The sequence below is a fragment of the Phyllobates terribilis genome, unplaced genomic scaffold (assembly GCF_046119375.1).
Source record: "Phyllobates terribilis strain yellow unplaced genomic scaffold, ASM4611937v1 Scaffold_12__6_contigs__length_324123572, whole genome shotgun sequence".
NCBI lineage: Eukaryota > Metazoa > Chordata > Amphibia > Anura > Dendrobatidae > Phyllobates > Phyllobates terribilis.
This window is the reverse complement of record NW_027362772.1, coordinates 296,490,543-296,518,105: the sequence shown is the minus strand read 5'-3', so window position 1 is coordinate 296,518,105 and position 27,563 is coordinate 296,490,543. Positions and strand designations below refer to the sequence as shown.

Below are 27,563 nucleotides of genomic sequence, written 5' to 3'. Positions count from 1 at the left end.
TTTTTTCAGAGGTAGATGCAGACAAAAAATTATTTTGAATTTGCAACCTGATGGAGGTCAGTATAGATGACTAATAGAACAAGTCCCACACACTGCTAGAAGGCCAAATATTTTTTCAGTGCCAGATGCAGAAAAAAATTATATTCAGTTTGCAACCTTATGGAGGTCAGTATAGATGGACTAATAGAACAAGTCCCACACACAGCTAGAAGCTAAAATATTTTTTCAGAGGTAGATGCAGAAAAAAATTATATTCAGTTTGCAATCTGATGGAGGTCTGTATAGATGGATTAATAGAACAAGTCCCACACACAGCTAGAAGCCCAATATTTTTTCAGAGGTAGATGCAGAAAAAAATATATTCAGTTTGCAACCTGATGGAGGTCTGTATAGATGGAATAATAGAACAAGTCCCACACACAGCTAGAAGCCCAATATTTTTTCAGAGGTAGTTGCAGAAAAAAATATATTCAGTTTGCAACCTGATGGAGGTCAGTATAGATGGACTAATAGAACAAGTCCCACACACTGCTAGAAGGCCAAACATTTTTTCAGAGCTAGATGCAGAAAAATATTATATTCAATTTGCAACCTGATGGAGGTCAGTATAGATGGACTAATAGAACAAGTCCCACACACAGCTAGAAGGCCAAATATTTTTTCAGAGGTAGATGCAGAAAAAAATTATATTCAGTTTGCAACCTTATGGAGGTCAGTATAGATGGACTAATAGAACAAGTCCCACACACAGCTAGAAGCCCAAATATTTTTTCAGAGGTAGATGCAGAAAAAAATTATATTTAGTTTGCAACCTGATGGAGGTCAGTATAGATGGACTAATAGAACAAGTCCCACACACTGCTAGAAGGCCAAACATTTTTTCAGAGCTAGATGCAGAAAAATATTATATTCAATTTGCAACCTGATGGAGGTCTGTATAGATGGATTAATAGAACAAGTCCCACACACAGCTAGAAGCCCAATATTTTTTCAGAGGTAGATGCAGAAAAAAATATATTCAGTTTGCAACCTGATGGAGGTCAGTATAGATGGACTAATAGAACAAGTCCCACACACTGCTAGAAGGCCAAACATTTTTTCAGAGCTAGATGCAGAAAAATATTATATTCAATTTGCAACCTGATGGAGGTCAGTATAGATGGACTAATAGAACAAGTTCCACACACAGCTAGAAGGCCAAATATTTTTTCAGAGGTAGATGCATAAAAAAATTATATTCAGTTTGCAACCTTATGGAGGTCAGTATAGATGGACTAATAGAACATGTCCCACACACAGCTAGAAGCCCAAATATTTTTTCAGAGGTAGATGCAGAAAAAAATTATATTCAGTTTGCAACCTGATGGAGGTCTGTATAGATGGATTAATAGAACAAGTCCCACACACAGCTAGAAGCCCAATATTTTTTCAGAGGTAGATGCAGAAAAAAATATATTCAGTTTGCAACCTGATGGAGGTCTGTATAGATGGATTAATAGAACAAGTCCCACACACAGCTAGAAGCCCAATATTTTTTCAGAGGTAGATGCAGAAAAAAATATATTCAGTTTGCAACCTGATGAAGGTCTGTATAGATGGATTAATAGAACAAGTCCCACACACAGCTAGAAGCCCAATATTTTTTCAGAGGTAGATGCAGAAAAAAATATATTCAGTTTGCAACCTCATGGAGGTCTGTATAGATGGATTAATAGAACAAGTCCCACACACAGCTTGAAGCTCAATATTTTTTCAGAGGTAGATGCAGAAAAAAATATATTCAGTTTGCAACCTGATGGAGGTCTGTATAGATGGATTAATAGAACAAGTCCCACACACAGATAGAAGCCCAATATTTTTTCAGAGGTAGATGCAGAAAAAAATATATTCAGTTTGCAACCTGATGGAGGTCTGTATAGATGGATTAATAGAACAAGTCCCACACACAGCTAGAAGCCCAATATTTTTTCAGAGCTAGATGCAGAAAAAAATTATATTCAATTTGCAACCTGATGGAGGTCAGTATAGATGGACTAATAGAATGATGCTATGCCCAAAAGATTTTACTTCACTAGGTGCAGTTAAAAAATTGGTATTCTATACACAGGTGGTATATCTTGCAACACAGATAGGCTACTCCACTGACTAACACACTCTGCAATAGGCCAAAAAGGATTAGCTTTGCTAGATTCAGCCAAATGCTGTGAAAAAAACTTGCACAGCACTGGCACAGACCTGCCTGGCAAAAACTGATAGGAACTGATGTAACCTAGTCCTGAAAAGGACTCCAATTACAATCAGTCTTTACTCCCACAATCTATCTATTTAAGAGCACAGACCTGCCTGATAAAAGTCGTAGGAAATGCTGTAACCTAGTCCTTAAAAGGACTGCAATCACAACTATTCCCTACTCCCAAGCTATCTGTATATTTGTGCGAAAATTGGCTTGAAATTAACAAGGTATAGCGCACACAGCAACAGCGGTGCCGTCTAACACGCAGCTGCAGCAGTGAGAAAATGATGGCGACGGGGAAAATGGCTTGGTCTTATATGGCAAGGACATGTGACATACACTGCCAATGACACATGGCCTTGCTTGTGTGAAAAAAAGCACTTCGCTCCGTGTGTGCACTGCTGATAGGCTGACAGATTGCACCTCCCCACTGCAAATGCGGGAAAGAGAAAAAAAAATGGAGATCTTCATTGTTCCTGCAGAGATCCATCCCCTGCCCCTCCCCCCACCCCGCTGTACACTCAAACTGCGTATTAACATTAATTTTCATCATTACTGAGAAAAAATCCAGTTATGATTTTGGTGCACGAACAGTTATCGAACATAACCTCGAACAGCCGAATTTTTCTCAAATTGTTCGTGTTCGCCGAACGGCTCGAACACCGCCCAAAACAGCTCGAATTTGAGATTGGCGAATAGTTCGAGTAGAACAACGCTCATCTCTAGTCTGAACACTCACAGACACACTCAATTTTTTTGTTGAGGGGGGGGGGACACCAAAAGTTTAATAAGACGGATATTTGTACAGTCTGACTGAGGGGAAAAAAAAAGAGGATTTAGATGAAAGAAAAAGGATTTTTCCTTGCCCCTGAGACCTGAGACTAAGTCTATCAATTTGAAAAGCAGGACACATGACTGTAATGCAGTGTTTGTTGGTATAACCACTGTGTCTCCTATACAGCCTGCCTGCCTGCCTGATATCTGGGATGGATATTAGTCCTCAGAAGGACTGTTTGTTTTATTTTGCAGGCTTTAGTGACCCTACACTACCTATTTCGCAGCATAAATTTCTCCCTAGCTCAGCAGCCCTCTCCCTACACCGTCTGATCCGGAGCGACTGTGTCCAAGATGGCAGCGCCCAGTTTTAAATACTCGAGGTGACGCTGTGCGGCCAGCCAATCACTGTAATGCCCACAACCAACATGGCTGCGGCTTTACAGTGACTGGCTGGCAATCCCTGCATGTTCATTGGCTCTGTAAAGAGCACCAAATGTGCAGGGCGGAGACCCGAGCTCCTGCCCGAGTAACCCGGAAATTCTCGGTGCTCGCCGAACATCCCGAGTAGTAAGTAGAGATGAGCGTTGTTCTACTCGAACTGTTCGCCAATCTCAAATTCGAGCTGTTTTGGGCGGTGTTCGAGCCGGTCGGCGAACACGAACAATTTGAGAAAAATTCGGCTGTTCGAGGTTATGTTCGATAACTGTTCGTGCACCAAAATCATAACTGGATTTTTTCTCAGTAATGATGAAAATTAATGTTAATACGCAGTTTGAGTGTACAGCGGGGCGGGGGGAGGGGCAGGGGATGGATCTCTGCAGGAACAATGAAGATCTCCATTTTTTTTTCTCTTTCCCGCATTTGCAGTGGGGAGGTGCAATCTGTCAGCCTATCAGCAGCGCACACACGGAGCGAAGTGCTTTTTTTCACACAAGCAAGGGCATGTGTGATTGGCAGTGTATGTCACATGTCCTTGCCCTATAAGACCAAGCCATTTTCCCCGTCGCCACCATTTTCTCACTGCTGCAGCTGCGTGTTAGACGGCACCGCTGTTGCTGTGTGCGCTATACCTTGTTAATTTCAAGCCAATTTTCGCACAAATATACAGATAGCTTGGGAGTAGGGAATAGTTGTGATTGCAGTCCTTTTAAGGACTAGGTTACAGCATTTCCTACGACTTTTATCAGGCAGGTCTGTGCTCTTAAATAGATAGATTGTGGGAGTAAAGACTAATTGTAATTGGAGTCCTTTTCAGGACTAGGTTACATCAGTTCCTATCAGTTTTTGCCAGGCAGGTCTGTGCCAGTGCTGTGCAAGTTTTTTTCACAGCATTTGGCTGAATCTAGCAAAGCTAATCCTTTTTGGCCTATTGCAGAGTGTGTTAGTCAGTGGAGTAGCCTATCTGTGTTGCAAGATATACCACCTGTGTATAGAATACCAATTTTTTTGCTGCACCTAGTGAAGTAAAATCTTTTGGGCATAGCATCATTCTATTAGTCCATCTATACTGACCTCCATCAGGTTGCAAACTGAATATAATTTTTTTCTGCATCTAGCTCTGAAAAAATATTTGGGCTTCTAGCGGTGTGTGGGACTTGGTCTATTAGTCCATCTATACTGACCTCCATCAGGTTGCAAATTAAAAATAATTTTTTTCTGCATCTAGCTCTGAAAAAATATTTGGGCTTCTAGCAGTGTGTGGGACTAGGTCTATTAGTCCATCTATACTGACCTCCATCAGGTTGCAAATTAAAAATAATTTTTTTCTTCATTTATCTCTGAAAAAATATTTGGGCTTCTAGCAGCGTGTGGGACTTGTTCTATTAGTCCATCTATACTGACCTCCATCAGGTTGCAAATTAAAAATAATTTTTTTCTGCATCTAGCTCTGAAAAAATATTTGGGCTTCTAGCAGTGTGTGGGACTTGGTCTATTAGTCCATCTATACTGACCTCCATCAGGTTGCAAATTAAAAATAATTTTTTTCTGCATCTAGCTCTGAAAAAATATTTGGGCTTCTAGCAGTGTGTGGGACTTGGTCTATTAGTCCATCTATACTGACCTCCATCAGGTTGCAAATTGAATAAAAAAATTTTCTGCATCTGGCTCTGAAAAAATATTTGGGCTTCTAGCGGTGTGTGGGACTTGGTCTATTAGTCCATCTATACTGACCTCCATCAGGTTGCAAATTAAAAATAATTTTTTTCTGCATCTAGCTCTGAAAAAATATTTGGGCTTCTAGCAGTGTGTGGGATTTGGTCTATTAGTCCATCTATACTGACCTCCATCAGGTTGCAAATTAAAAATAATTTTTTTCTTCATTTAGCTCTGAAAAAATATTTGGGCTTCTAGCAGTGTGTGGGACTAGTTCTATTAGTCCTTCTATACTGACGTCCAGCAGGTTGCAAATTGAATATAATTTTTTTCTGCATCTAGCTCTGAAAAAATATTTGGGCTTCTAGCGGTGTGTGGGACTTGGTCTATTAGTCCATCTATACTGACCTCCATCAGGTTGCAAATTAAAAATAATTTTTTTCTGCATCTAGCTCTGAAAAAATATTTGGGCTTCTAGCAGTGTGTGGGACTTGGTCTATTAGTCCATCTATACTGACCTCCATCAGGTTGCAAATTAAAAATAATTTTTTTCTTCATTTAGCTCTGAAAAAATATTTGGGCTTCTAGCAGTGTGTGGGACTTGTTCTATTTGTCCTTCTATACTGACGTCCAGCAGGTTGCAAATTGAATATAATTTTTTTCTGCATCTAGCTCTGAAAAAATATTTGGGCTTCTAGCGGTGTGTGGGACTTGGTCTATTAGACCATCTATACTGACCTCCATCAGGTTGCAAATTGAATAAAAAAATTTTCTGCATCTAGCTCTGAAAAAATATTTGGGCTTCTAGCGGTGTGTGGGACTTGGTCTATTAGTCCATCTATACTGACCTCCATCAGGTTGCAAATTAAAAATAATTTTTTTCTGCATCTAACCCAGCCAATAGTTTTGGCCTAATACCACAGTTTGGCCACTCAGCTCTGCTCGGTTACCATCCATTGTTTTTTTGTGCAAACAACTCCAGAGTTGTGAATTAGTTAACCACCAAAATGAGTGGAAAAAGGCCTGCTGCTGGTGGAAAGGGGAATAGGCGTGTTGGGAAGGGGAAAAAAGGTTGTGTCCGTGGGGTAGGTGCAGAAGAAAGACCATCTTCCAGCCAAACTAAAATGTCTACTTCTTTTAGCGGACAATGTGATAAGATCCCTTTCTTACGGCCACGCCAATCGCTACAAATTCCAGATGAGGCACAAAAACAGCAGGTGCTTCAACGGATATCAAGTGCTCCTTTAAGTGGGCTCTCCTCCACATCAACTTCAACATCACAAATACTCCAGTCCTCAAAGGTGTCACCCAAATCGCACTTGCTTCCTCACAGCTCCCAAATCTCCAGCTGCCCGTCTGAGTATGAGGTAGAACAGATGGTTGAGTCTGCAGAGCTGTTTACTCATACTATAGCCTGGGAATCAGAGGTCGACTCCAGCGCTTCTGTGAATCCAGACGAGGAAATGATCTGCACTGATGCCCAGAATCTTTATGAGTCGGATCCAGGACCAGACGCAGAAGGTTCTGACCATAATGTAGACCCTCATTCCCAAACTGTAACTCCTGTTGGTGGAGACAATGAGGAAGACGATGATAAGACTCAAATACCTGATTGGAGCGACAACTTTAGTTTTTTGTCAGGGCAGGAACAGGTTGGCTCTGAGGACGACGGGTGTGATAACGCACAGGGTGATGATGATGAGGTCGGAGATCCCACTTACTGTCAACCCACAGTCAGCCAAGAGATGAGGTCAGCAGAGGAGGTGGAGGAAGATGCTAGTGACGACGAGGTCAGGTTGCGCCTTCCTGGACAGAGACGTAGTACTGGAAGCACGTCAACAACTGCATCCTCAAACACAACTCTGCCTCTCACCACAAGTCGTGGTGGCTCTTCAGGTCGCATGGGTGCTAAGCCTTGCATAGCCTGGGCATTTTTTCAGATCGATAAAGATGACCCAACTCGTGTTATCTGTAACATTTGTCAGCAAAAGCTAAGTAGAGGCCAAAAAATACATAGTTTGAGTACTTCATGCATGAACCGGCACATGGACATGAAGCATAAGTTGCAGTGGGAAGCTCAGTGTGCTACAATGCGGTCTAGCCGGCCGGGCCAACCACTGTCTGCCATATCTTGTGCATCCGCGGCCTCTTCATCCTCTGTGACTGGGGGGACAGCAGTCACACCTGTTTTGGGGCGCAGACCTGCCACCTCTTTACCCGCAACAGCCAGCGTGATTGGCAGGTCATCATTTTCTTTGGAGGTGGTAACACCAGCTGGTCTTGAGCGCTGTCCGACATCGATAGCACCACCTTTGGATCAAGGCAACCTAACATGTCCGCCTGCATCTTCCTCACAGACCGGCAGTTTGCCGGGGACACCCTTATCAACCCCGTCTAAGCACAATAGCCAGCCCTCGGTCCCTCAGATGTGGACAAGTAAAAGACCATTTCCTCCTAGCCATGAGAAAGCTAAGAGGTTGAATTTCACCATCTGCAAGCTCTTGGCTACAGAAATGCTGCCTTTCCGCCTGGTGGACACAGAGGATTTTCGAGACCTTATGTCCGTCGCAGTGCCCCAGTACCAGATGCCCAGTCGGCACTACTTCTCAAAGAAAGGTGTGCCTGCGCTCCACCAGCATGTCGCACACAACATCACCGCTTCTTTGAGAAACTCTGTGTGTGACAGGGTGCATTTCACCACAGACACTTGGACGAGTAGGCATGGACAGGGGCGTTACATGTCGCTGACTGGGCACTGGGTAACTATGGTGACAGCAGGACAAGGGGCTGCTGTCCAAGTCTTGCCGTCCCCACGAGTTGTGCGTCAATCCTCTTTATGTCATTTTTCCTCCACTGCTTCTGCCTCCTCAACCTCCTCTCGGTCTTCCACCTGCACCCAAAGCCTGTCTGGTCATGCCACAAGCTTTCTAACTGCGCAGAAGGGATCCTGCACACCTCCTTACTATGCTGGCAGTAGGGCTCAATGTCATCAGGCGGTTTTTACTTTGAAATGTCTGGGAAATGTGAGTCACACAGCTGAGGAGTTGTGGTCAGCTCTGGAGAACCAATTTCATGAATGGTTGTCTCCACTGGACCTGAAACCAGGGAAGGCCGTGTGCGACAATGCTGCAAACCTGGGTGCGGCCCTTCGCCGGGGCAATGTCACACACGTGCCTTGTATGGCTCACGTGTTGAACCTGGTTGTCCAGCAATTTTTAGCCCACTATCCCAGACTAGATGGCCTTCTGCAGAGGGCACGGTCGCTGTGTGCTCACTTCCGCCGTTCGCATCCCGCAGCTCAGCGACTTACATCTCTACAGAAGTCGTTGGGCCTGCCACTTCACCGGCTAAAATGCGATGTGCCTACCCGGTGGAATTCAACTCTGCACATGTTGCAGCGACTGTGGCAGCACCGACAAGCCCTGGTGCAATACGTTCTGACGTATAGCCTGGGCCAACGAGATTCAGAGGTGGGGCAAATCACGCTGGAGGAGTGGTCTCAGATCAGGGACCTATGCACCCTTCTGCACAGTTTTGAAATGGCGACGAAGATGTTTAGTGCTGACGATGCCATTATCAGCATGACTATTCCGGTGATTTACATGCTGGAGCACATGTTAAACAGAATTCGGAGTCAGGTGGTGGCACAAGAGGAGGTGGAGGAAGTAGAGGAGGAGGAGTTGTATGCGGAAGGGCTAACATCTGCAAGGTCCAGACGGTCGGCAGCACCAAGGCGGCAGGCATGTGAGGGTGGGGGAGACGGTTTAACCAGGGCGCATGGTAGCAGCCAAACTAGTGAGGAAGGTGCAGGAGCCCAGGAAGAAGTGGAGGACGAACTGATGGAAGACTCATCAGATGAGGGAGACCTTGATCACATTTCTGTTGTGCGAGGTTGGGGGGAGAGGACAGAGGAAGGAAGCATGATTGTTACCTCGCCACCAACACAACAGGGACTTGGTGCTCCTGGATGCGCAACACACATGAGTGCCTTCTTGCTGCACTACCTGCAACATGACCCTCGAATTGTGAGAATTAGAAATAATCCTGACTACTGGGTTGCCACACTGTTAGATCCCCGGTACAAAAGTAAATTTGCAGAAATTATTCCTGCCATAGAAAGGGATGCACGCATGCAGGAGTATCAGCAGAGACTGTTGCAGAATCTTACATGTGCTTTTCCACAAAATACCAGTGGTGCACGTAGTGAATCTCACAGTTCCAACTTGCCAACCGTGGGACCGTCAAGTGTTCAGCACTCAAACCGTAACAGAACCACAGTATCTGCTGGTAACATCAATTTTGCGGAATCATTTCACCACTTTTTTAGCCCATCCTTTGCAAGGCCACAGGAGACAAGAAGTCTGACACATAGTCAACGCCTAGAGACGATGGTACAGGAGTATCTCCAAGTAAACATTGAAGCCACGACTGTGTCACTGGACCCTTGCTCTTTTTGGGCTTCCAATCTGGATAAATGGCCGGAGCTAGCCACTTACGCCTTGGAGATCTTGTCATGCTCCGCAGCCAGCGTTCTGTCTGAACGTGTGTTCAGCGCTGCTGGTGGTGTGCTGACAGATAAGCGCACGCGGCTCTCCACTGATAATGTAGACAGACTCACGTTCATAAAGATGAACAAATCATGGATCCGAAACGACTTTTCTACCCCTGTGTCATCCTGGGGAGAGTAAAAGCTTGATGATTGGTTAAAATCACCCTACCAACCGTTTTAAGCTTTCAAATTACTAATCATGTTTATCTGTATCTTGACTGGAAAATAATTTGGGCTTTGTAGCAGTGTGCAGCACTGATCCTATTAGGCCATCTATAATAAGCTTCACCAGATTTAAAATTAAAAATAATTTTTAGCTGCATCTAGCCCGGAAAATAATTTTGGGGCTCCGAGATGCGCAAGACACATAAGTGCCTTCTTGCTGCACTACCTGCAGCATGACCCTCATATTGTCAGAATTCGAAGTAATCATGACTACTGGGTTGCCACACTCTTAGATCCCCCAAACTTTTCGATCAACCTTTCCATTTTAATAAAGACCAAAAAAATGGTCATTTTTGAAATTATAAGCATTAGCAGGTTCTTAGAAACTGAAATCAAACAGTTTTCAACTCAAAACTTTATTCTAGGTGATGTTACATTTTCACATAGGACCCCTTGTTCGAAAGGAGCTTCTGAACTCTCTCGTCCATTGAATTTGTCAGGTTTTGGATGGTTTCTGCTTCAATTGTTTTGCATGAGGACAGAATACCCTCCCAGAGCTGTTGCTTAGATGTGAACTGCCTCCCGCCATCATAGACACTCATTTTAATGATGCTCCAAAGGTTCTGAATGGGGTAGAGGTCAGGGGAGCATGGGGGTCACACCATAAGTTTGTCCCCTTTTATGCCCATATCAGCCAGAGATGCAGATGTTTTATGTGCAGCATGAGATGGTGCATTATCATGCAGAAAAATGATCTTGCTGTGAAATACACGGTTCTTCTTCTTGAACCATGGCAGGAAGTGCTGTTTGAGAAAATCCACATACATTATGGAGTTCATCTTTAGCGCCTTCAGGGATCCTAAAGGGGCCGACAATCTCTCTCCCCATGATTCCAGCCCAAAACATTACTCCACCTCCTCCTTGTTGGCGCTGTAGCCGTGTTTGCGTGGGGTGTCCATCAACCAGCCATCCTCCACTCCATTCATCTGGACCATCGAGCGCTGCACGGCACTCATCCGTGAACAAAACAGTTTTGAAATCAGTCTTCATGTAATGTTTGGCCCACTGGAGCCGTTTCTGCTTGTGTGAAGTGGATAGAGGAGGTCGACAGGATGGCGTATGCACAGCTGCAAACCTCTGAAGGACCCTGCATCTTGTTGTTCGGGGGACGTTGGAGGCACAAGCAGCTTCAAAAACTTGTCTGCTGCTATGACAAGGCTTTTTTGCCGCTGCTCTTTCAACCTGACGTAATTGCCTGTAGGAAAGAGTCCTCAATTTGCCCTTATCAGCACGCACACGTGTGTACTGTGAATCAGCTACATACTTCTTGATTGCCAAGACACTTCATCCTGATCATCGCACAATGTTGATTGTAGTCATGCCTTGACCTAAACACTCCACAATTTGTTGCTTCTCAGCAGCCGACACATCCTTTTTCTTTCCCATTTTGGCAGAAAATGTAGGCTGCTTAATAATGTGAGAGAGCCTTCTTAAGTAGTCTTGCCTTTCATTGGACACACCTGACAAACTAATTAGCACAGGTGTCTGCAATTGCTTACAGTGATATAAAGAGCCCTGACACACATCACCATCAATGAGTTTAACTGACAAACAAACAAATTCTTCCCTTATCACTCCTAAACACTTTTTGCATAATAATTTGGAACGCGGTGTACATGTGCTTTTCCACAAAACACCAGTGGTTCACGTAGTGAATCTTACAGTTCTAACTTGCCAACCGTGGTCTGTATGGAATTGTTCAACAAAGGGCCCAAAATTAAGATAACATAGATGGGAGAGGTCTCTATGAATAGGAATTCTAAGTATTTGATACCCTGTGAGGGCCAGGCAAAGGGAAAGTTGGACTGGATGGAATCCTATATGGATTTAGGGAGGGAGACATCGAGGGCCTCAGACTTCGCTGCATTGATTTTAAAATTTTACCATGTAACAAAGTGATCTATTTCAGCCATAACAGCAGGGATGGATATATGTGATTGAGTGATATATACTAGGACATCATCAGCAAATAGAGAGCACTTGTACTCGGTGCCTCCCACCTCAATCCACCTAATATTGGGGTTATGGCGAATTGATGAGTGCAGGTGCTCCGTCACTAGGATGTATAAGAGAGGGGACAGAGGACATCCCTGCCTTGTCCCATTGGTGATTGTGAAAGGTGATGAAAATGTTCTGACGCACCCCCTGGGCCTTGGGACACCCGGAGCCGGACCCTTTTTGGTGGATGCTGGTGGTTGTAGTCTTCGTGGCGGCGATCCGGTTCCGTGGCTCAGGGCGGTCAAACCAGTGGCGGAACTATTTATGTGGTTTTGATGTTTAAATGTCCGACTACGCCACCCGTGGATTGCGGTCAGAGTGAACCGCCGCTACAGGGCAGACCGCTAAGGCTGGTGTTGTGGGTGCAGCAGAGCGTAGCATAACTCCCCACGGGAGGAGTATAGCCTCAGGGCAGTGTATGCGGAGGATGGGGGTGATGGTGCAGGGCAGCAGCAGTAACGACACGGAGTCAGTGATGCAGTTCAGGGCCTTTACTCACAGTTCTTATTATCCAGACCACGTCTGCAGGTAACGGCTGCCCACGTCGTACTGTGCTCACCAGGTGAGGGGCTCAGACAACTCCCAGATAACTTTGGAGCGCTTCACAGGACCCCCTTTGTGTGTCCTTTGTCTGGCCTTTCTTACCAACACTTCTGTCCGGCTGCCTCGGGCCTCCTCTTGGTAAACTTGGCGCCAGTTTCCCTGACCCTATGTGGTGCCTTCCTAGCGGGTGGAGCAAGGGGCTGCGCCACATAAAATGTCAGAGCCTCCGGTTTCTAGCTGAGGGTCGTTTCCTGCCTCCACTAGTTCGGGGACCGGTCTCCCCCTTTGGCCTGACCCCTCCACGCAGGTGGATTCGGGCGTGCGGTGGCGACTCGCCCGTCCGCACCCCTGGGATCCCTTCATTCCTCGTTCCTGGAGCCTTCTCCGCTCCTCTTCCTTCCTTCTCCCTCTTGCAGGCCTGGGCCTCTGTTACTAGGCCCGCCTCCGGAGCAGAGCTCATGCAGAGCCCCTGCTCCCTGCCACTTCTGCTCAGACTTCTCTGCACTGAACTAAGATGGTGCCCACCTTTTATACTCCCTTCTCAATGCACCCAGGAACTGCTTGCTCCCTGCTCCTGCACTGCAGGGTTCCCCTTCCTCAGTGTTCCCTCCCCCCACTCCAGCCAGGGACAGGGACTGTCATGCCCATCTCAGGGGCATATTGGTCGCCCTGCCCCACGGCAATGTGGTGTAATGCATGCAGGTGTCGGGTCCTGATCCACACTCCATCCTTATCTGAGAGTGAGATATCACACCTCTGGGTGAGGTGCAATACGTCTGTAGCAACCGAGCCCTCGGTGCTACAGTTCCATTTATCTTCAGCCTAGGTGACGTATTGTGATACAGGGCCGTGATTTTGGCTATAAAAGGGTCCCCTAGACCCCTACCCCAAGCTTTTTAAGAGAATCATATATGGCGTGCCAGGAGACTCTATGGAATGCTTTCTCAGCATCCAACGAGAGTATCTACTTACAAATTTTTAACTGCATCTAGCCCAGGAAATACTTTGTGCCTAGTAGCAGTGTCTGCTAGTCAGCGGATTATCCCGGCTGTTAAGCAAGCTACACCACCTGTAGTTTGGACACTTAATTTTTTTAAAGGAAATGCTTCGGGACCACGGGATACTTAGTGAAGAGCATCAGGAGGCACCCCAAGGCATAGGGGCTGGGACTGGCAGTAGGATGCCTTGCGGTGGACAGCCGAGCTCGATCCTTATAAAAGCTTTTTAACTGCAGCAGCTTTAGTGGACGCTACTGGAGCTGGAATTACGCGGCTGCTGGCATGAGACTTGCCCTCCAATAGATCCTTGTAAATGGATTTAAAGTGTATTCATTCAAATTAGAGGGACAATTTAAATTAAAAAGCTTAGAGCTGCCTCCACCACAGGGGGGCTCTCTCGACCCACCAGCGGACAGGCACCAGTATTGGGAGAGGGGGGCTGGCCGTCAGGGTTCACCGCGGCTCTGGCACAAACCCGGCGACACGGAGGTGGCACGGGCAGGAGCGGACTGGCCGTCTCGGCTTCTCACTTTTTGGATTTTAGAAGGGCATGACATGCCTATATCTGTGTCTCCCCCTCCTTTTACTCCTCCACCTCTTTTCTTTTGCATGACTATATGTACTTGTCACTTTTCCATGTGTTAGTTGTGTCTTCTGAGCAGTTTGTCAGCTTTTGGACACCTTTGAAGGTGTTTTCTATGTGTTTCTATGTGTTTTTGTTTGCCTGCCATTGGTTTTAACGGTGTTCGAAGGTGTTCGACGAACAGTTCGACGAACAGTTCGGCGAACACACGGGTGTTCGACGAACCGAACCGAACTCGAACACTACGGGGGTGGCTCAACACTAGTAGTGAGATGCTCGGGCAAGTACCGAGCAGTGTCGAGCATGCTCGCTCAACACTAGTATTAATTTCTTGAAATGCATCTCTTATGTAATTTTTCAAATAACTGACACTTTTTGGTTTTCGACTATAAACTTTGTCCTTGAGTACTCCCCAAAAGAAAAAATCCATTGGGGTCAAGTCTGGTGAACGTGCCAGCCAATCAAGTGGGCCTCTTCGGCCAATCCATTTATTAGGAAATGTTTCATCAAGATACTTGCGGACTACTCTTGAATAATGTGGAGGGGCCCCATTTTGTTGGAAATAAAGGTCATTTGAATTAGGCTGTTGCTGTAACTGGGGAACAACTTGATTCATTAGAATTTCAAGATACTTATCTCCTATGACTGTTCCATCAAAAAATATTGGTCCTAAAACACCAAAACTTGAAATACCACCCCAAACATTGACACAAGGCTCATTTAGTTGTTGCTCTAATGTTAAATGCATGTTCTCATTATACCAGTAAATACAATTATGTCTGTTAATATGGCTGGATAATTTGAAAGAAGCTTCATCACTCCACATGGTGTTATCTAAAATTACTGGATTTTCTTCAATTTCGTTAAGCATAATCTCACTGAATTGCAGCCGCCTGTCTGGATCATCCTCCAATAAACCATGAATTAGACGTGGACGATAAGCTTTCCACCCAATAGATTTCAGGATTCGCATGATAGAAGCTCGTGAAATTCCCAATTCCAAAGAGGCTCTTCTGTGGACTTTTTTGGACTCTGAACAAATGTTTCAGCAACAAGTTGTTATTATTTTCTGTACAGACTGTTTTGGGTTGACCAGTTTTTGGAGCATTAAGGATTGAGCCAGTGGCATTGAATTTGTCACAAATGCGGTAAATGGTTTGTCTCTTTGGGGCTTGAGTACAAAATATTTCAACCCAATTTGCTCTAATGGTTTCAGCATTTTGAGATTTCCAATACTCTGTTAAAATCCATTTTCTTTGATCTGTATTTAAATTATTTGCCATTTTGTATTATCTGAATTATCCGAAAAGAAAACAGATTTGGGGGAGATCTATCTGTGAAAACTAGATCTGTGAAACTGGCTCAGTTGCCCTTAGCAACCAATCAGATTCCACCTTTCATTTTCCAAAGAGTCTGAGGAATGAAAAATGTAATCTGATTGGTTGCTAGGGGCAACAGAGCCAGTTTCACTTTACACCATTTTTGATAAATCTCCCCCTTCATAACCTTATTACACTTTTGGGCCACCCTGTATATACCCTCAGTTTACTTGTAACTTTGTAACATTGGCCTGGAGAGAGTCTAGTTATTTGGAGGATCTTATTCCATTCTGTTAACCCTGTCTGGATTCATTACCAATCAAGATTTGACTAATTCCAGCTCTCATCATCTGTGACAGGAGACAGAACCCATCCAGAAACACATCGCACGTCTACCAATAGTCAATTACCTCCAGTGCCATTTGCACATAGCTGTATTTTGTGATCCACCCTTGTTATCAATAACTATACCAGTGTGATTGGATACATAGGAACAAGTTTAGTTATTATACTAGTTAGGTCTTATCCTATAGTTCCCTTTTTGCACGTTAGTTCCTCCAGCGATGGTTGGTTTGCTTGTATTATGCTGCACTTATTCTATGGAAGGTGTTATTGTGCACAGATATTGTTGTCACTATGTAAAATCCTGAATTTTTCCACTCCTATTTTTGCAGCCATCAGCTGTTTGAGTATCACTGTGTGAAAGCTTACCATGTTGATGTCTCTGAAGTAGCACACTAGTAATGTTGTATATGTGCACATTGTTACCAATGATTATGCTAGGCTCACCTAATGAGGTAGATGATCAAAGCCCTAGGTCTTGGTGGGCACATGAGCCATGGGCGTTGGAGCAGCAGGCAGTTGAGGCACGCTGGAGATGAAGAGTCTTAATACCAAGATACAGGTGTGTGTCTTGGTGGGCCTCAAATAGGCCTAGGTGGATGATCACATGGGAGCACGCCGGGTCATTTGTAAAGCCCGATGTGAAGCACAAGAGAGTTTAGAGGAGAGGGATGAATGGAGAAGAGCTTGAACCCGGGACAGGTGTGTAACAGGTTAGTATCGTAGTTAAACAGTTTAAAACAAATTTTAAGATCAAATAAAAGTGGTTTACAAAAGATTCAATTTTCACCATCTGTTACGGTTGATTGGCAGCATTTGAAAGCAGATATCTGTAAAAAGCTATTTGATCTGATCTCATGTTGGTTACTGCTTGTATTTAACATCTAATATATTAAATTCAATACAATCATTGCTCATAAATCAATGTTTGTAAAACTTAAGAGCAAGTAAGTATGAAAAATTCTGTCTTAGTAAAAAACACAAAAAGATACATAGGACATTTGTCGCCTTATTGTTTGCACCTATAATACTAAACATCCAACGCCTGCATGGAAAATACAAGTGTGAATGGATCATCATCAGTTTATTCACAAAAAAAGTTCATTATCCCTCTAATTCATAGTGCACAAAACCGTAATGAAGCCAGAGGAAATATATTTTGTACACTTGTATCCTGCACTAGACACTTATTAAGGAGGACCTATCTATGTTCTTATTTTATTTCCACTGTTCCTCTGAACATGCCATTTTGTTTTGAATCTACCACTAGGTTCTATATATATGGGCACTTTTATTTAGGACTACATTTTCTGGACTTTAACAAAGGCGCATTGTTTACTGGTTAATAATATAGATAAATATAGAGAGGCCTTAAGACACAACCCCAGAGGAACCAGTGAGCCAAACCCCCTAATAGACCATAAAAATTAGCATTCATAAAAAGGTTCATAAGTCTGGAAATCGTATGATGGATTTTAAAAGATCATAATCATCGTGCTACATAAAAAAAATTTTTAAAAAAATTTGGTCACTTTTGACCCGGTGACAGATTTTGTTTAAGGATATTAATAGGATTTAGCTTAACATATAAGTCTTGATGTGGAGACTACTACTATGACATCTCAGAGCTACTTCTCCTTGTGAGCTGCAATGAATATAATGGCTTTATAATCACATAGGTCACTGACAGCCGTTCTCTTCTTAATCTTACAGCGATCAATAACAAAGCCTTCCCCAACTAGAGCTTTCCTGACAAACTCCTCATTATACTTAAAAGCATGGAACCTCTCTTTCCCGACTGTGTAGTATGTTAGGTCTTCAGACCCAATTAATATAAAGTGTCCTTCAGGTTTCAGCAAATTTGAGAACTTCCTGAGGTATCTCATGAAATCATCTTGATCTTTGCAGATAAAATCTAGGAGCCAAGCACAGATGACACAATCTGCTGGTGGTAAGACGATCGGATCCATCATATTTTCTTTCTCAAGGTCACATTTCACAACATGTTGAAGGGCTGATCTCACTTTTCCTTCTTTGTCCTGTAACAGATCACTGAAAGAAATGGGAAAGTGATGAATGTGATTGTCCCACAGTCAATATTGAATAGGACGACATTAGAGCTCAGTGGTTAGTGCTGGATTATCAACTTTGGGGGAAACATTTGTATTCAACCAAGACTGATGCACTAAGTTTTAAGTTAATAAGTAGTGATTGGCGAGCACTAAAATGCTTGGGTGCTCAATGCTCAAGTCGAGTAAATTGGAATGCTCGGGTGCTCGACCCGAGCAATGAGCCCAATGTAAGTCTATGGGAAACATTTTTCAGTCAGCTCCCCCCGGCGGTCTGCAGAGGGCCTAAAAATTGCCCAAATCGATGGGAATAGTGCTCAAATGACATGGGAACAGCATGGGGAAGACCCCTGGAAGCATTTCGACACCCAGGTGACTGCTTTCATTAATGTTGTCAGAGGTATTATGGCACTTTTACGGATTCACAATAAAACATACAAAAACAAAACCAAAATGGATTTTCCTGGGAAATATGTTAAGGAACATCTTTTCCAGGGTAATGACTTGTATATAAGGCAAAATAAACAACTAAAAACAAAAATACTCCTCCACACCTTGGGCTATGTTCACACGTAGCGTTTTTAATGCATTTTTGCACTTTCAAATTGCTTTTAACCATGGCAAATGCATTCAACAGGAAATGTCATTTTAATGTTTTACAACCTTATCTGGCCATGTGGTGTGTGAGACATGATCAGACACATCCTGTTTCATTTATAAAGTAAGGACTCTGAAAGTAGCAAAGAATACATTTTATAGTGCCATCAGGAGGCCTTAACTATTCTTAAAGGGCCAGCAGTCGGCCCTCACTATTGTTAGACAGCCATCAGCCAGCTATGCTTTGTTGTTCCCATTACTAAAGAGTGGGTCTCCTATACTGTTATTGCGTATGCAGTGAATGGCAGGGCTGGTTAAAATTTAGATGCACCCCTATACCACTTTGAAAATTTGGATGCACCCCAATACCCCTTTGAAGAGACTTAGAGGAGGGCCTCCTGAAAACAATGTTCCCATTATTAGGAAGTGGGTCTCCCATATTGTTTGCTTATGTAGTGAATGCAAGGGCTACCAAAAATTTGGACCTATTCCAATGCTCATTGGAAGAGACGTAGAGGAAGGCCTCCTGAACAAAAATGTTCCCATTATTAGAAATTGTGTTTTACCATCATTAGGAAGTGGGTCTCCCATAGTGTTGTCATATGCAGTGAATGCAAGGGCTGCCATAAATTGGGAAGCACTCCAATGCCCCTTAGAAGAGACGTAGAGGGTCTCCTGAAAAAAATGTTCCCATTATAAGAAAGTGGGCCTCCCATGGTGTTGGCCTATGCAGTGAATGCAAGGGCTGTCAAAATTTGGAGGCACTCCAATGCCCCCTGGAAGAGACGTGGAGGTTAGAGGGACTCCTGAAAACATTGTTCCCATTATTAGGAAGTGGGTCTCCCATTGTGCTTGCATATGCAGTGAATGCAAGGGCTGCCAAAAATTGGGAGGCACGCCAATGCCCCTTGGAAGAGACATAGAGGGCCTCATGAAAAATGTTCCCATTAGAAAGGAGCGGGTCTCCTATACTTGTAATGCCCTTGCACTAAGTGTATGGGCTGACAAACATTTATCCCTGGGGGGTATACATGAACACACTGTATAAAAAATTTTTTTTACAGGCATCATAAACACTCTTTAAAAAAATTATGTGGGTGTTGCATCACAGACCACAGTCACCCTGGTGATATGGTAATGGAGGATGAGGATGAGGAGAAGGAGGAGGACAAGAGCAAATAGCGAAAATCAGGAAGCGTATACCCATGTGTGTGTGTGAAAAGGTGCATGGCAATATACCTCCCAAAAAAAGACACTGAATTTGATTTTATGTTACGCTGCTATCATTCTGTGGTGTTGAGAAGTCTGGCCCAATCCAGCCCTTGTTCATTTTTATAAGAGTCAGCCTGCCATCATTTTCAGTTGACAGGCGGATGCGCTTATCAGTTATAATTCCACCAGCGGCACTAAAAACCTGCTCTGATAAATCGCTAGCAGCAGGGCAGGCCAGGACCTCCCAGGCATAGAGAGCCAGTTCATTCCATGAGTCCAGCTTGGATACCCAATTATTATAAGGCACAGAGGAATCACGGAGGATGTTGGTACGGTTGGCAAGGTACTCCCTCAGCATCTTCCCAAACGTTGCACTCCTTGTGAGAGTACCCTGCGCCTCAGGGCCTGTGTGATGGGAGTGGCTGAGAAAACTCTCCCATAACTTTGACAGTGTTCCCCTGCCTCTGCTGGATTGGAGTTATGTCCTTGGTTGTCCAACAAACTGTGACCTGTGCCGCCAGCATTTTCAGATGGAATTTTTTTAATAGTTCCTCAACAAGGGCCTTCTGGTAATGCCCCATTTTTGTAGACCTGTCCGCCTCAGGAATAAGAAATATAAAGTTCTCTTTTTAGCGTGGGTCCAGTAGTGTCACCAAACAGTAATGACTGTCACCTAAAATTTTGAGATCGCGAGGGTCACGGGAAAGGCAGTGTAACATAAACTCACCCATGCGTACCAGACTGCTAACAGGCAATACTTCCGTGTCCTCACCAAGAGGACAACTGACCATGCGCTCCTCCTCCTCCCTGTCTTCAGGCCATCCACGCTGACCAGACAGTATTACAGTTGTGCAGGTAGTACCGTCTATAGCGCATGAAACTAGCACCTGTTCTTCCTCCTCCTCCTCTTCCTCATTGTCACCCAATCCACGTTGGTATGAGATGAGGCTAGGCTGGGTGTAATCACCCTGTATGGTTCCTTGCTCCATCTCATCTTGCTCCGCCTGCAATGCATTCTCTTTGATTGTGAGCAGAGAGCGTTTCACAAGACAGAGAAGTGGGATGGTGACGCTAATTATGGCTTCATCGCCGCTCACCATCTTGGTGGAGTCCTCAAAGTTTTGGAGGATGGTACATATGTCTGACATCCATGTCCACTCATGAGGTCTTATGTGTGGAGTCTGAACTGAATACCAATGGTTTTGTTGATGCTGGTAGTCAACAAATGCCCTCTTCAACTCACAAATCCTTCCCAACATCTGCAGTGTAGAGTTCCAACGCGTGGGGACATCACACACCAGTCGGTGAGCCGGAAGCTGCAAATGCTGCTGAAGCACGGCAACGATGGCGGAAGCTGTAGCTGACTTTTTAAAATGAGCACACAGGCGGCATACTTTGACAAGCAGATCTGGAAGCTCCGGGTCGCCTTTGAGAAACCGCTCAACCACTAGGTTAAGCACATGAGTCAGGCATGGTACGTGTGTGAGCTCGCCTCGCCTCAGAGCCGCCATTAGGTTCCGGAAATTGTCACACACAACCATGCCTGGCTGTAGGTTCAGCGGTGTCAGTCACAGATTTGCTTGCTCTTTCAGAGCTGTCCACAACTCTTCAGCATTGTGCAGTTTGTCTCCTAAGCATATTAGCTTCAGAAAAGCCTGTTGCCGCTTGGCCGAGGCAGTGCTGCAGTGCTTCTAGCTTGTGACTGATGTGGTCATTTCAGAGATGGAGGCTGAAGAGGAGGAGGGGGCTGAGGAGGATGAGGTGCAGGAGCTGTAGACTGAGGGGGCAACCCTGATTGACCTAGGGCCTGCAATCCTTGGCATTGGGGGGATGTGTTCCGTCCCAAGGTCCGACTGGGTCCTGGTTTCCACTATGTTAACCCAGTGTGCCATCATTGAGATGTACCATCCCTGCCCACAAGCACTTCTCCACGTGTCCGTGGTTAGGTGGACTTTCCCTGTAACTGCATTGTTGAGGGCACGGCTAATGTTGTGGGACACGTTCTTGTGTAATGCGTGGACGGCACACCTGGAGAAATAGTGGTGGCTGGGGACCGAGTAACGACGGACGGCGTCCGCCATCAGGTTGCGGAAAGATTCAGTCTCCAAAAGCCTAAAAGGCAAAGTTTTGAGTGCAAGCAGTCGCGAAATGGGGGAATTTAGTAGTGAGGCCTGTGGGGCGTTGGCTGTGTATTTGCACTTGCGTTCCAAGGACTGGGGTATGGACAACAGAATGCTGCGCTGGGACAAGGACGTGCTTTCTGATGGTGATAGTTGAGAGTGTGCAATGACAGGTGCAGGGCAGGAGCCATCTTCACATGCACTATGGACAGGGGATTGGCTTGAACGCACAACAGCGGAAGAAGCATTGGTGTCACCCTCAGACACTGTTCCTGGACATATAAAGAAGGTAAAATCTGGTGCCACATGCAATAAATCCTTTTATTCCAAAATTAAAAATCACGACATGTCCCTAGGAGGGGAACAACTCAGTTCAGTGGCACCGGATTTTACCTTCTTTATATATCCTTGCAAGTGTATGCTGGACACTAATCCGTGAGCCTGGGATTCCTGTGAGCATCAGGTGATATGAGCTAATTACCCCTTTTTTTAGTCTACTGTTCCTGGACCCTAGGGTTTGGCCCACAAAGTCGGGTGCTTTGCTGCCATGTGCCTGATCATGCTGGTGGTGGTCAGGCTGATAGTTTCGCTACCCCTGCTGATGCTGGCCTGGCAGGTGGGGCAAATGGCCTTTTTGGGGTTATCGGCAAAGTCTTTAAAAAACAACCAGACTTGGGATGACCTAAGAGTTGTGCTGGCAACTTCCGTCGAGTTGGTGTTACGGGGAACGGTTGCCCGCCTTCTGTCTGTGGCCACCACACTGCTTCTCCCTGCCTGTTTGGATGCTCCGCCTCCCTCCCCCTGTGTGTAACTGTCCTCGCTCTGCATGTTCTCCTGCCAGGTTGGGTCGGTTACTATATCATCCACCATCTCGTCTTCTACTTCTGCACCCTGGTCCTCCTCCTGACTTTCTGGCAATTGTGTCTCATCATCATCCACCTCTTGTGACACTTTCCTACCGTCCCCTTCATATGACCTTGGCTGCTCAAATATTTGGGCATCGCTACATGCGATCTCCTCTTCCCCCTTCAAGTGGACCAGGCGAGAGGCCCGAATCTATAAATGGAAAAGTGAACAGCTTTTTGGAGTGTCCAAGTGTGGAATCAGTTTTCTCTGGGCACTCGGCATGGTGAGAGGAAGTAGGTTCAGGGTGAGGAATATGCGGTCAAGTCAAGGTTGTGGTATTGGTGGCTAAGTGACTGGAAGCATTATCTGCTATCCAACCAATAACCTTTTCACACTGCTCTGATTTCAATAGTGGTGTTCTGCGGTCCCCTATTAATTGGGACAGGAATGTCAAGCAAGAAGATGTGGGTGTTTGTTGTGGCACAATTTCAGCTTGCTCATGGCCTCGGCCTCTGCATGCACCATAACCATCATGTCCAGTTTCCCGTCCCTTGCCAGGTGCATTGCCCATTTTAAATGGAAGACAATATCTTCCATCGTCACCACAAATGGCTGAATTTAAAGTGAACTTATATGTGATCCTTGTAACGGACAAACCACAGTTTTAAATAGCTGGCCTGTAGATAATTATTTTCAATAGCAAGCTGGTGTCCTTCACTGACACACTGAAACAAAATTTTAATGGAGGCCAGAATTGGCAGAATTTTCAGCGCAATTTCATGTGATCCATGTGACAGACAAACCAAAGTTTTAAATAGCTGGCCTGTGGGTAAATATTTTTAACAGTGCCGACCTCGTGTAAATAAGTTCACTGACACACTTCAACAATATTTCAATGGAGGCCAGAAATGGCAATATTTTCAGCGCAATTATATGTGATCCGTGTGACGGACAAACCACAGTTTTAAATAGATGGTCTGTAGGTAACTATTTTTAACAGCGCCGACCTCATGTCAATCAGTTCACTGACACACTGCAATAAAATTTCAATGGAGGCTAGAAATGGCAATATTTTCAGTGCAATTATATGTGATCAATGTGAGGGACAAACCACAGTTTTAAATAGCTGGACTTTTAGCGCTGCAATATAGAAAGGACGTGGCTGTATTCTTCAATGCCAACAAGCAAATGGCGCAGATAAACAGTGTTCTCTGGATTGATTTTTGAGCAAATAATCAGGATTAAGATAAAAAAAAATTTTTCCTGGCCCCTGATACCTGGGGCTATTTCTACAAATATCTGTAAAAGCACCAGAAGACAGAACTGGATTGGACCCTCTTGCTATGTGCACCGCAGTCTGCTATATACCCTGCCTGCCTAGCACTGATATCTCTGCAGCTGAATTAGTCCTCAGAAGGACTGTTAGTTGAGATGGATATGTGTCTCTAATAAAGTTTGGCATACCTATACTAACTAGAAACAAGCAAATCTCTCCCTAGCTCAGCAGCAGCTCTCCCTACACTGTCTGATTCTGGAGTGACTGTGATGAGCATGGCGGCGCCAGGACTGATATAGACCTGATAATGCTGTGTGGCCAGCCAATCACTGTAATGCCACAACCAACATGGCTGCGGCATTACAGTGAGTGGCAGACAATCCCTGCATGTTCATTGGCTCTGTAAAAAGCACCAAACATGCAGGGAGGGGACCGAGCTCCCGCCGAGCAACCCCGGAAATACTCGGCAAGCGTCGAGCATCTCGAGCAGTGAGATGCTCGGGCCAGCACCGAGCAGTAGCGAGTATGCGCGCTCATCACTAATAATAAGCTACTGTATTTTTCCACGGTAATTGGATTTACATGTTTATTTCCTGTGATATACAGTAAAGATAGCCGTAGGTCCCCATTTATCTAATTGAGTTAAAAATATTGTCTTATTGTTGCCTATTAAAGTATTATAGGTTGGGAAAATGTTTGTTTCTAAATAAGAAAGTGCAATAATTAGTGCTCTCCTGTACAGAGGCCACTGCAAAAAATTTACATCATGTTATACTCTTTTTTTGCACTTTTAACAATGGCGCTAATTTTCCACTATTGGCCAAACAATTGAATGTGTTGCAGATATACATCAGAACTGTGGTTTGGGTACCCCAAATGTATACATCTGATCCAAATGTTTGCCTTATTGTGTCCTTCCAATATTATTGTACAACTACAAAGACTGAGAAGTTTTGTCTGAGCGGACAAATGTAGACTTTTCTACCGATGTTTAAAATTAAATTTTCACTAGACTATCATTGTAACATAAGGTAGACAGAAGATACTAGATATTACACGAAGACTGCAGTCATATTTTTTGCTCTGTAGAATAAACAATGGGATTCTCACAATTTTTTTTAAAAATACCTGCTTTCTCCAATGTCACCATGTAGTTTTGTGGCGTGGCTCCAATCAAATGCTCCTGTACGTTCGTCCACCCATCTCTTCAGCTCCATGATGCATCTGTCTCTGCTCTTCAGCACGATGATGTGCTTGAAAAACTCACAAGCTGCAAACAAATGGTGAACTATGGAACCAGGACTGATATCAATCAAGATGTCTCCTTTAATACGACCTGCAGAAAAAAAAATATTGAATATTGAAACAATACATATAGGTGAACAAGTCACAATCAAGCGAATATAGGAGGTATCACAGTTTTTTCTTTTCTCAAACATCAAAAAGTAAAAACATACATTCATCTATATTATAACTTAAGCAAAACAGCTTTTTTTTTAGATTTGCATTGTCACTTGGATCAAATCGAACATGTCTCAGCAACTGTCCATGAACTGTGTGTTCTGCGAAAAATCACGGGCATATCAATGGCCCCATAAACTATCTCAGGCACAAGTGTTATCTGTGAAAACTATGGATAGCACTTGTACACAAAAATCAAACGTCTGAATGAGCCCTTACTTATTCAAATTATATTGTGGATCTAAATGTGGATTTTTTTTCCGGGATCTTCATGAAGACCTGCATCTGTTAATTTACACAGAAGAAAGTACCTTCGCAAAAGATCCAAAAGTAATTGTACCAACAACTAAAATTTTAAATTATTATTTTATCATCCTCAACATGTTTTCCAGAGTAAACTGAAGGGAAAACATTGACACTAATAACCTCGGAGGCTTTATTTTTTTATCATATGTAATAATCAAAGCTTTGCTCAGGTTGATATGACTGTAACTGTCTGTTTAACCCCTTTGAATACCCAAACCAATAAAAATCAAGTTTGCCCATTTTGTGTCAACTTAAAATCAATTAAAACAAAGAAAAATTAAGATACATACCCTCTGTAAAAGTTTTTATAAGATTTTCAATTGGAAACACCAAGGAATCCTCTGCAAAGACCATATCAGATTTATTGGAAAAATAATGCTCCAGACATTGTCTGGAATCATAACCATCTTCATGGTAGCACTTATAGGTGCTGGAATCCATCGTCTAATCTTGTATCACAGACGTGGTGACTCTTTTTATACTGCCACCAGGAATCAAAATTAATGATCAGGTCATGAGTTCTTATCTTCGTATACAGGGTCACGGGATCATACAATCACATGGTGATTGAAAGATTTTATGTACTGTATAAAAACGAAAAAACAAAAATAAAGAGAAAAACAGAATGTTTAGCTCATTAAGGAATGAGTCTTCAGGAGAACCCAAAGCTATTGAGTTTGCTTTTCACTGTTGAAAAATGTGCGATACACTATATTTTTGCATCTTTGCGAGTTCTTTAAAAACAACACACTTATAGAGCGCCTGTGAACTCTCTATTAAAATAAGAGTAAATAAATAGTTTAAAATATTAAATTCTATTATAAAGTTGAAGAAAACAACATGATAACATTAGAATTAAAATTAAGCAAAGGTATCACATGTAGCAAACAGGTAGCCAAGCAGGTAATTTTATGTCTCTCTTCCATAATTATGCTCATTTATAGAAGACCTAAAGTGCTAATATGCATAGCAGAAAATCCTAAAGAATAAAAATATGAGTGCAAGTGCCTCTATCCAATATGGGATAATCACTGTTAAAATAGTATAGCAACAGGTCTAAATGGTAAAGATAGCATAGTGCTGATATGTACTGGAAGTAATGCTGAAAGTAAAGTGCAAGTGCCTGTATTTAAAGCAACATAATTGGTCCCAAATGTACTTTAACAGCAAGATTAAGTGCTAGCAATGAGAAGGAGAGTATGAATCAGATAGTCAAAGGTCAGATATGTTTTTACTTACTGCCAGTAGATGCCCCCAGGGGTGGTGGCCGGGTCAGCTGCAGGCATCTACTGGCAGTAAGGGAAAACACATTTTTTGTTTCAGTTCCTTTATACTATGATGGGTGGTGGTATAATCTTCAACAACAGTGACAAGAACTAAATCCAATCACTACCATTTACACCGCGCTCTGAATTATTATGCAAATTGAATTTAAGTGTCATAAAGATGTATTTTTTTTGGTTGTTTTCCACATAAACTCATGGATGACTTGTGTCTCAGGGTCTTTGGGTTATTAAATCTCAAAAACCTGTGATAATTAGAAAACCTAAAGAGATGAACTGGAATATAAGTTGGTGTGTATGCAGCATGTAGTTGCATGTTCACAATGGCCACTAAACAGATAAAACCCAAGATAAAAACATAATAAGCAAATACCTTGCAGTAAATAAATAAATTACAGTAGTGAATGAAAATAATATAGATCGCCTAGTTAACGTAATTTTGATCAAAAAAATGTAAAAACCATCCCACCACGCCACGGTGACCCTGTTCGGGACAGTCCTAACCTCTAGTATTAAAACCTTCCCATTTGTCAAGTGATGTACATGTTGATAAGGGCTGAGAAGGACTGAGACCCGACTAATGGACACCCAGGCATGGGGAACTACATGAATATAATGTCCAACTCAAAGGAAAGGAAGGACACACCTTTATCTGTGCAGAATACCAACAAACTAAAACAAAAAACCTAGAGATGAACTAGAATATAAGTTGGTGTCCATGCAGCATGTAGA

At 43.6% G+C, this 27,563-nt stretch overlaps 1 protein-coding gene across 1 annotated transcript; it reads right to left on the bottom strand.

The window, feature by feature from the left end:
* Window positions 1-16,726: 16,726 nt before the first annotated feature.
* LOC141172734 (indolethylamine N-methyltransferase-like) lies at window positions 16,727-26,032 on the bottom strand. The gene is made up of 3 exons (XM_073657205.1): window positions 25,839-26,032; window positions 24,910-25,117; window positions 16,727-17,713 (listed from the first exon to the last, which is right to left on the bottom strand). The coding sequence occupies exons 1-3, from the start codon at window positions 25,987-25,989 to the stop codon at window positions 17,290-17,292; spliced, it is 783 nt and encodes a 260-aa protein (XP_073513306.1). The 5' UTR covers window positions 25,990-26,032; the 3' UTR covers window positions 16,727-17,289.
* Window positions 26,033-27,563: the final 1,531 nt, after the last annotated feature.

Excerpts from the sequence above, each read along its gene's own strand:
- LOC141172734 (XM_073657205.1), bottom strand. The coding sequence starts at position 25,989 with ATGGATTCCAGCACCTATAAGTGCTACCATGAAGATGGTTATGATTCC. Across the intron at positions 25,118-25,838 it reads TATAAAAACTTTTACAGAGG|GTCGTATTAAAGGAGACATC; the intron begins GTATGTATCTTA and ends TTTTTTCTGCAG. Across the intron at positions 17,714-24,909 it reads GGTGACATTGGAGAAAGCAG|TGATCTGTTACAGGACAAAG; the intron begins GTATTTTTAAAA and ends CATTTCTTTCAG.